General features: G+C 45.1%; 1 protein-coding gene across 1 annotated transcript in view; it reads left to right on the plus strand.

The window, feature by feature from the left end:
• The window catches only part of LOC144488438 (V-type proton ATPase catalytic subunit A-like), a 38,307-nt gene extending 28,065 nt beyond the window's left edge, over nucleotides 1–10,242 (plus strand). The window contains 3 exon segments of the mRNA XM_078206510.1: nucleotides 7,390–7,484; nucleotides 8,049–8,220; nucleotides 10,042–10,242. Coding sequence (XP_078062636.1) covers nucleotides 7,390–7,484; nucleotides 8,049–8,220; nucleotides 10,042–10,134 — 360 coding nt within the window. The 3' untranslated portion in view covers nucleotides 10,135–10,242.
• The last annotated feature ends 208 nt before the right edge of the window (nucleotides 10,243–10,450 follow it).

Here is a 10,450-nt window from a genome sequence, read left to right on the forward strand (position 1 = left end):
GTTGTCCTCCTGATTTCTCTTTTAGGTGCACTCCTACACCCCCTATACTCCTCAAGGGATTCACTTGACCCCAGCTGCCTGTACTTGGCATAAGCTTCCGTCTTTTTATTGATCAGAGCCTCAATATCTCCATCATCCAGTGTTCCCTACTCCTGCCAGCCTTGCCCTTCACCCTAACAGGAACATGCTGCCCTTGAATTCTCGTTATCTCGTTTTTGCTTGCCAGACTGTGTGTGTGCACGGATACATGTGTTTGTGGGCATTTGATAAGATATTTGATAATATAGAAGGTTCTTGCACATGGGATTAGGAGTAATTTATTATCTTCGATAGAGGATCGGCTAACTCATTGAAAGCAGAGAGTTAGGATAAATGTGTCTTTTTCTGGTTGGCAAGATGTCACTAGTGGGGTGCCACAAGGTTCGGTCCTTGGGCCCCAACTATTTGCAATCTATATTAATGACTTGGATGCAGGGATAGTAGGCACCATAACCAAATCTGCAGATTCCACTGAAATAGGTGGAATAGTAAGTTGCGATGATGAAATAAAAAATTTACAAATAGATATGGTTAAACATAAGAAATAGGAGCAGGAGTAGGCCATCTAGCCCCTCGAGCCTGCCCCGCCATTCAATAAGATCATGGCTGATCTGATAGTGGGTTCAGTTCCACTTACCCGCCCGCTCCCCATAACCCTTAATTCCCTTAATGGTTAAAAATCTATCTATCTGTGACTTAAACACATTTAACGAGGTAGCCTCTACTGCTTCATTGGGCAGAGAATTCCAAAGATTCACTACCCTCTGGGAGAAGAAGTTCCTCCTCACCTCTGTTCTAAATTGACTCCCCCGTATTTTGAGGCTATGCCCCATAGTTCTTGTTTCCATTGTAAGTGGAAATAACCTCGCTACTTCTACCCTGTCTCGCCCCTTCATTATCTTATATGTCTCTATGAGATCTCCCCTCAACGTTCTAAACTCCAATGAGTACAGGCCCAGTCTACTCAATCTCTCCTCATAAGCTAACCCCCTCATCTCCGGAACCAACCTGGTGAACCTTCTCTGTACCCCCTCCAAAGCTAATATATCCTTTCTTAAATAAGGGGACCAAAATTGTACACAGTGCTCTAGGTGCGGTAAAGGCCAACATTCCATTTGCATTTTTGATTACCTGCTGCACCTGCAAACTGAGTTTTTGCGATTCATGCACAAGGACCCCCAGGTCCCTCTGCACAGTAGCATGTTGTAATTTTTCACCGTTTAAATAATAGTCCATTTTACTATTATTCCTTCCAAAGTGGATAACCGCACACTTACCAACGTTATACTCCATCTGCCAGATCCTCGCCCACTCACTTCGCCTATCCAAATCTCTCTGCAGACTCTCTGTGTCCTCCACGCAATTTGTTAGGTTAAGTGAATGGGGAAAAATTTGGCAGATGGAGTTTAACGAGGATAAGTATAAGGTTATCCACTCTGGCAGGAAAAATACAAAGACAAATTATTATCTAAATGAAGAGAAGCTTCAGAGTGCTTTGGTGCAGAGGGATCTGGGTGTCCTTGTGCATGAATCACAGAAAGCTAGTGTGCAGGTACAGCAGGTAATATGGAAGGCAAATGGATTCTTGGCATTTATAGCTAAAGAAATAGAACAGAAAAGTAGTGAAGTGTTTCTGTTACTGTACAAATCATTATTGACACCACAGTTAGAATATTACGGACAGTTTTAGTCCCCTTACTTGAGGAGTTTTATTGGAAGCAGTTCAGAGGTTCACTAGATTGATTCCAGAAATAAGGGGTTTGATGTATGAAGAGAGATTGGGCAGTTCAGCCCGATACTCCCTGGAGTTCAGAAGAGTGAGAGGAGATCTAATTGAGGTGTACAAGATGATAAGGGGAATTGGCAATATAAACGCGAAGAGGATGTTTTCTCTTGTGGAGTAATCAAGAACAAGAGGTCATTGTTTTAGGATAATGGGTTGCACATTTAAATCAGAGATGAGGAGAAACTACTTCTCTTAAAAGGTGGTGAGTCTGTGGAATTCACCACTTCAGAGTGCGGTGGACACCGGGACATTGAGTAAATTTAAAGAGGAGATAGACAGATTTTTAATTAGTAACGGGATGGAGGGTTATGGAGAATGGGCAGGAAAGTGGAGTTGAGGCCAAGATGAAATCAGCTGTGATCTTATTGAATGGTGGAGCAGGCTCGAGGGACTGGCTTCTTATAATTTTTATGATTCTTATGACTGTGTTTGTGGTACTGTGTACAGCATGTTTATATTTGTGTATGTGTGTCTGTGTGTGCATTGTGTCTGTACGCGTGTGAGTACTTGTGTGTGGGTCTGTGTGTAAATATTTGTGTGTGTTGATGTGTGTGTGGATGTGTTTGTGAGTGTGTGAGTGTATTTATGTGTGTGTATTGTGTTCTGGGAAGGTGTGTATCTGTGTGTATCTGTGTTACTGTGTGTATCTGTGTGTTACTGTGTGTTACTGTGTGTATCGGTGTTACTGTGTGTATCGGTGTTACTGTGTGTATCTGTGTGTCATTGTGTGTATCTGTGTTACTGTGTGTATCTGTGTGTTTCTGTGTGTTACTGTGTGTTACTGTGTGTATCTGTGTGTTACTGTGTGTATGTGTGTTTGTGTGTCTGTGTGTTTGTGGTACTTTGTGTAAATATTTGTGTGTGTTGATGTGTGTGTGGATGTGTTTGTGAGTGTATTTGTGTGTGTGTGTGTATTGTGTTCTGGGAAGGTGTGTATCTGTGTGTATCTGTGTTACTGTGTGTATCTGTGTGTTACTGTGTGTTACTGTGTGTATCTGTGTATTACTGTGTGTATCTATGTGTATCTGTGTGTATCTGTGTTACTGTGTGTATCTGTGTTACCGTGTGTATCTGTGTGTATCTGTGTGTATCTGTGTGTTACTGTGTGTTACTGTGTGTATCTGTGTGTTACTGTGTGTATCTGTGTGTATCTGTGTGTATCTGTGTGTTACTGTGTGTTACTGTGTGTATCTGTGTGTATCTGTGTGTATCTGTGTGTATCTGTGTTACTGTGTGTATCTGTGTGTATCTGTGTGTATCTGTGTGTTACTGTGTGTTACTGTGTGTTACTGTGTGTATCTGTGTGTTACTGTGTATTACTGTGTGTATCTATGTGTATCTGTGTGTATCTGTGTTACTGTGTGTAACTGTGTGTATCTGTGTGTAACTGTGTGTATCTGTGTGTATCTGTGTGTAACTGTGTGTAACTGTGTGTAACTGTGTGTATCTGTGTGTATCTGTGTTACTGTGTGTTACTGTGTGTATCTGTGTGTTACTGTGTGTATCTGTGTTACTGTGTGTATCTGTGTGTTACTGTGTGTTACTGTGTGTTACTGTGTGTATCTGTGTGTATCTGTGTTACTGTGTGTATCTGTGTGTTACTGTGTGTTACTGTGTGTTACTGTGTGTATCTGTGTGTATCTGTGTTACTGTGTGTATCTGTGTGTTACTGTGTGTATCTGTGTGTTACTGTGTGTATCTGTGTTACTGTGTGTATCTGTGTGTATCTGTGTGTTACTGTGTGTATCTGTGTTACTGTGTGTATCTGTGTGTTACTGTGTGTTACTGTGTGTTACTGTGTGTATCTGTGTGTATCTGTGTTACTGTGTGTATCTGTGTGTTACTGTGTGTTACTGTGTGTATCTGTGTGTATCTGTGTTACTGTGTGTATCTGTGTGTTACTGTGTGTATCTGTGTGTTACTGTGTGTATCTGTGTGTTACTGTGTGTTTCTGTGTGTATCTGTGTTACTGTGTGTATCTGTGTTACTGTGTGTATCTGTGTTACTGTGTGTTACTGTGTGTTACTGTGTGTTTCTGTGTGTATCTGTGTTACTGTGTGTTACTGTGTGTTTCTGTGTGTATCTGTGTTACTGTGTGTTACTGTGTGTATCTGTGTTACTGTGTGTTACTGTGTGTATCTGTGTTACTGTGTGTTACTGTGTGTTACTGTGTGTTTCTGTGTGTATCTGTGTTACTGTGTGTTACTGTGTGTTACTGTGTGTTTCTGTGTGTATCTGTGTTACTGTGTGTTACTGTGTGTATCTGTGTTACTGTGTGTTACTGTGTGTATCTGTGTTACTGTGTGTTACTGTGCGTATCTGTGTTACTGTGTGTATCTGTGTTACTGTGTGTTACTGTGCGTATCTGTGTTACTGTGTGTATCTGTGTTACTGTGTGTATCTGTGTTACTGTGTGTTACTGTGTGTTACTGTGTGTTTCTGTGTGTATCTGTGTGTATCTGTGTTACTGTGTGTTACTGTGTGTATCTGTGTTACTGTGTGTTACTGTGTGTATCTGTGTTACTGTGTGTTACTGTGTGTATCTGTGTTACTGTGTGTTACTGTTGTATCTGTGTTACTGTGTGTATCTGTGTTACTGTGTGTTACTGTGTGTATCTGTGTTACTGTGTGTATCTGTGTTACTGTGTGTATCTGTGTGTATCTGTGTGTATCTGTGTTACTGTGTGTATCTGTGTTACTGTGTGTTACTGTGTGTATCTGTGTTACTGTGTGTATCTGTGTTACTGTGTGTATCTGTGTGTATCTGTGTGTATCTGTGTTACTGTGTGTTACTGTGCGTATCTGTGTATCTGTGTGTATCTGTGTTACTGTGGGTTACTGTGTGTTTCTGTGTGTATCTGTGTGTATCTGTGTTACTGTGTGTTACTGTGTGTTACTGTATCTGTGTTACTGTGTGTTACTGTGTGTTACTGTGTGTATCTGTGTTACTGTGTGTTACTGTGTGTTACTGTGTGTATCTGTGTTACTGTGTGTTACTGTGTGTTACTGTGTGTATCTGTGTTACTGTGTGTATCTGTGTTACTGTGTGTTACTGTGTGTTTCTGTGTGTATCTGTGTTACTGTGTGTATCTGTGTTACTGTGTGTTACTGTGTGTATCTGTGTTACTGTGTGTTACTGTGTGTATCTGTGTTACTGTGTGTATCTGTGTTACTGTGTGTTACTGTGTGTTTCTGTGTGTATCTGTGTTACTGTGTGTATCTGTGTTACTGTGTGTTACTGTGTGTATCTGTGTTACTGTGTGTTACTGTGTGTATCTGTGTGTATCTGTGTTACCGTGTGTATCTGTGTATCTGTGTGTATCTGTGTGTATCTGTGTGTTACTGTGTGTATCTGTGTTACTGTGTGTTACTGTGTGTATCTGTGTGTATCTGTGTGTATCTGTGTGTTACTGTGTGTTACTGTGTGTATCTGTGTTACTGTGTGTATCTGTGTGTATCTGTGTGTTACTGTGTGTATCTGTGTGTTACTGTGTGTATCTGTGTGTTACTGTGTGTATCTGTGTTACTGTGTGTTACTGTGTGTATCTGTGTGTATCTGTGTTACCGTGTGTATCTGTGTGTTACTGTGTGTTACTGTGTGTATGTGTTACTGTGTGTATCTGTGTTACTGTGTGTATCTGTGTGTATCTGTGTGTATCTGTGTGTAACTGTGTGTATCTGTGTGTTACTGTGTGTATCCGTGTTACTGTGTGTATCTGTGTGTATCTGTGTGTTACTGTGTGTATCCGTGTTACTGTGCGAGTCTGTGTGTTACTGTGTGTTACTGTGTGTTACTGTGTGTTACTGTGTGTATCTGTGTGTTACTGTGTGTTACTGTGTGTATCCGTGTTACTGTGCGAGTCTGTGTTGTGACTATTACTATGTTTGAATACAAACACAGAAATGAGGCAGAAGTGGCCATTCAGCCCCTCAATCCTGTTCCACCTCTTATGTCTGATCTGACTGTGGCCTTAACTCCACTTTCCTGCCCACACCCTTATTCGTCAGGAATCTATCTAATTCAGCCTTTAATATATTCAACAACCCTGTCTCCACCACTCTCCGGGAAAAGAGTTCCACAGATTCACCACCCTCGGAGAGGAAGAAATTTCTCCTCATTTTTGTCTTAACATAGAACAGTACAGCACAGAACAGGCCCTTCGGCCCTCGATGTTGTGCCGAGCTTTATCTGAAACCAAGATCAAGCTATCCCACTCCCTATCATCCTGGTGTGCTCCATGTGCCTATCCAATAACTGCTTAAATGTTCCTAAAGTGTCTGACTCCACTATCACTGCAGGCAGTCCATTCCACACCCCAACCACTCTCTGCGTAAAGAACCTACCTCTCATATCCTTCCTGTATCTCCCACCACAAACCCTATAGTTATGCCCCCTTGTAATAGCTCCATTAAATGGGAGAGAGAGCCCTCATGTTTAAACAATGTCCTCTCGTTCCAGCGTCTCCCATAAGGGGAAACATTCTCTCAGCATCGACCCTGTCGAGTGGCCTCAGGGTCTGATATATTTCAATAAGTGAGCGTGTTTGTGAGATGTGGCGTGTGGGCTGCTCCTGATTTACTGCCCATCTCTAATTGCCTTTAAACTGAGTGTCTCGCTCGGTCATTTAAGAATCAACCACATTGCTGTGGCTCTGGAGTCATATGTAGACCAGACAGGGTAAGGACGGAAGATTTCCTTTCCTAAAGGGCAGCAGTAAACCAAAAGGTCGATGACAGTTTCTTGATCACCTTTATGAGACTAGCTTTTCTTCCAGATTCATTAGTTGAATTTAAATTTCACAACCTGCCAGGGTGGGATTCAAACCTGGGTCCCCAGAGCATTACCCTGGTCTCTAGATAACTAACCCAGTGACAATACCACTGCATCCCACACCTTTTGTCCAACTATCTCTTTGTCTGCATCTCTCTCTCACTCTGTCCTTCACTCTCTCTCTCTGTCTCTCACTTTGCCTCGCGCAATCTCTCACTCTCTAACCCATTCTGTCACACTCTCGCTCTTTCCCTCTCTTTCTGTCCCTGTCTTTCTCTCTCTCACTCCATTCCTGTCTCTCACTCTCTGCCCCTCTGTCTCTGTCACTCTCTCTCTCTCTGCCTCTCTCTCTCTCTGCTTCTCTGTCTCTCTCTCTCTCTGACACTCTCTCTCCCTTTCTGTCACTCTCTCTCTCTCTGTCTCACTGTCTCTGCCTCTCTGTCCCTCTCTCTCTCTTTCTCTGTCAATGTCTCTCTACCTCTCTCTCTGTCACTCTGTTTCTCGGTCACTCACTCTCCCTTTCTGTCATTCTCTGTCTCGCTTCTCTCTCTGTCTCTCACTCTCTGTCTCTCACTCTCTTTTTCTCTGTCACTCACTCTCTCTCTCTGTGTCTCTCACTCTCTGTCTCTCTGTTTCTTTCACTCTGTCTCTCTCTCTCTCTCTGACACTGTGTCTCTCTCACTCTCTGTGTCTCTCCCTGTCTCTCACTCTCTGTGTCTCTCCCTGTCTCTCACTCTCTGTCTCTCTCCAGCTCTGTAATAAATATGTTTTTGAATCCACCCTTGTCCCACAGGCCTCTTTGGCTGAAACAGATAAGATCACTCTGGAGGTGGCGAAGCTCCTTAAGGATGATTTTCTGCAGCAGAATGGACACTCTCCCTATGACAGGTGAGTGGGGGATGAGGGGGAGCTGGGCGGGGCAGGTGGGTGGTAGGGGGACGTTTGGGCAAAGGAAGCGAGAGTGGGAGGGGTTAAGAGGATCCTCCGAAGCCCCTATTCCAAGTGATACCCCTTCGGACAATCCAACATGGACAGGGACATAGACTTTGCGAGCGTCCCCTCACTCCTCCTGTGAGGTGGGTGAGCTGTTTGACTCAGGGAGGCATCGCTCCATCCGCGAAGGTGAACCCGAGTCGGAGTCATTGCCCCTACGTCCGGCCAGAATCCAACCCCCTCCCAACCACCAGGAACTCAGAGTTGGGGGGTGGGGAAACCAGTGGGGAAACCCAAAAATGACTGCTCGTCCTGGGGGTGGGGTTGGTTGTAGCTCAATTCTTCCTGTGGGATCCTGCTGTGCAGAGGTAGTGGCATCGGCGCCTCCTGGAGGGGTAGTGACTTGGGGGTTATCCAACACAGTGTGTCCTCCTTTCTGTGTCCAGTTCGCACATGTAGCCTCACCCTCACAAACCACCCTCCCACATCGTTTTCTCTCTCTCTCATCCCTTGTTACAGGTTTTGTCCCTTCTATAAGACGGTGGGGATCCTGCAGAACATCATCGGTTTCTACGAACTGGCCCGACACGCAGTGGAGACCACGGCACACTCCGAGAGTCGCATCACCTGGGCGAATATCCGGGAAAACCTGGGAGACGTTCTGTACAAGCTCAGCTCCATGAAGTTCAAGGTGAGCGTCCGACAGCCCCTTCACAAAGCCCCTCTTCCCCCCCCCCCCCCGCCCCACACTGCTCAGAGCCTCAGGGGAGATAGCCTTGGGTGGAATGATGGCACAGTGGTTAGTGCTGCTGCCGCACAGCGCCAGGGATCTGGGTTCAATTCCGGCCTCGGGTGACTGTGTGGCGATTGCATGTTCTCCCCGTATCTGCGTGGGTTTCCTCCGGGTGCTCCGGTTTCCTCCCACAGTCCAAAGATGTGCAGGTTAGGTGCATTGGCCATGCGAAATTGACCCTTATTGTCAGGGGGATTAGCAGGGGTTACATGGGGTTGCGGACGTAGGGCCTGGGTGGGATTGTTGCTGGTACAGGTTCAATGGGCTGAATGGCCTCCTTCTGCACTGGAGGATTTTATGATTCTATGAACCTCACTGATCCCCCTGACTACCAGGATCTGTGTTAAACCTGCAGGATATAAATATGAGGGGGAAGAGAGGCTGGAGTCTTTCTCTCTCTCTGTGACTCCATCTGTCCCATTATCTGTCTGTCTCTCTCTGCATTTCTGAGTATCTCTCATTCACTCTGTCTCTCACTCCATATCTATCCCTCTTTAAGAACATAAGAACTAGGAACAGGAGTGGGCCATCTGGCCCCTCGACCCTGCTCCGCCATTCAATAATATCATGGCTGATCTTTTCGTGGACTCAGCTCCACTTACCCGCCCGCTCACCATAACCCTTAGTTCCTTTACTGTTCAAAAATCTATCTATCCTTGCCTTAAAAACATTCCATGAGGCAGCCTCAACTGCTTCACTGGGCAGAGAATTCCACAGATTCACAACCCTTTGTGTGAAGAAGTTCCTCCTCAACTCAGTCCTAAATCTGCTTCTCCTTATTTTGAGGCTATGCCCCCTACTTCTAGTTTCACCCGCCAGTGGATACAACTTCCCTGCTTCTATCTTATCTATTCCCTTCATAATCTTATATGTTTCTATAAGATCTCCCCTCATTCTTCTGAATTCCAATGAGTATAGCCCCAGTCTACTCAGTCTCTCCTCATAAGCCAACCCTCTCAACTCCGGAATCAACCTAGTGAATCTCCTCTGCACCCCCTCCAGTGCCAGTATATCCTTTCTCAAGTAAGGAGACAAAAACTGTATACAGTACTCCAGGTGTGGCCTCACCAGCCCCTTATACAGCTGCAACATAACCTCGCTGTTTTTAAACTCCATCCCTCTAGCAATGAAGGACAAAATTCCATTTGCCTTCTTAATTACCTGCTGCACCTGCAAACCAACTCCTTGAGATTCCTGCACAAGGACACCCAGGTCCCTCTGCACAGCAGCATGCTGCGATTTTTTACCATTTAAATAATGGTCCAGTAAATAATAGTTCCTTTCTGTCACTCTCTCTCCCCATCTATCCCTGCCAGTGTCTCTTTGTCTCAGTCTAGGCACAGTGGTTCGCACTGCTGCCTCACAGCACCAGGGACTCGGGTTCAATTCCTGGCTTGGATCACTGTCTGTACAGAGTCTGCATGTTCTCCCCATGTCTGTGTGGGTTTCCTCCGGTTAGGTGGATTGGCCATGCTGAATTCTCCCTCAGTGAACCCAAACAGGTGCCGGAGTGTGGCGACGAGGGGATTTTCACCGTAACTTCATTGCAGTGTTAATGTAAGACTACTTGTGACACTAATAAATGAATTTTAAAAAGTGTTGAATGGCAAAGCAGGTTTGAAGGGATGAATGGCTTATTCCTGCTGCACTCTTTCTATTGCTCTCCTTCCCCCTCTTTGTTTCTCTCTCTTTCTCATTCCCTCTCTTATCCCTCACCAGGATCCAGTCAAGGACGGCGAAGCGAAGATAAGGGCAGACTACGCGCAGCTCCACGATGAGATGCAAAATGCTTTCCGCAATCTGGAGGATTGAGTGAGGACTGGGCGGCTGATCGGCCAAGGGAGGCGGCCTCCCAATCCGAACAGTGGGAAAGGCCCAGAGATCAGTGTCTTGCGAACGCCTCACCCCCAAACATTAAATAAAACAAATGCTTCCAAATACAAAACTGCTCACTGGCATTTTATTTTAAATATTGTTGGTTCGTGTGTGTCCATGGGGAGAGGTGGGTGAGAGGGTTAATCCCCCTCCGATAGGGGAACAGGCTGCCCGGTGTGTGTGAATGGGGAGAGGTGGGTGAGGGGGTTAATCCCCTCCGATAGGGGAACAGGCTGTCCGGTGTGTGTGAATG

The sequence above is a fragment of the Mustelus asterias genome, unplaced genomic scaffold (assembly GCF_964213995.1).
Source record: "Mustelus asterias unplaced genomic scaffold, sMusAst1.hap1.1 HAP1_SCAFFOLD_1566, whole genome shotgun sequence".
Classification (NCBI taxonomy): domain Eukaryota; kingdom Metazoa; phylum Chordata; class Chondrichthyes; order Carcharhiniformes; family Triakidae; genus Mustelus; species Mustelus asterias.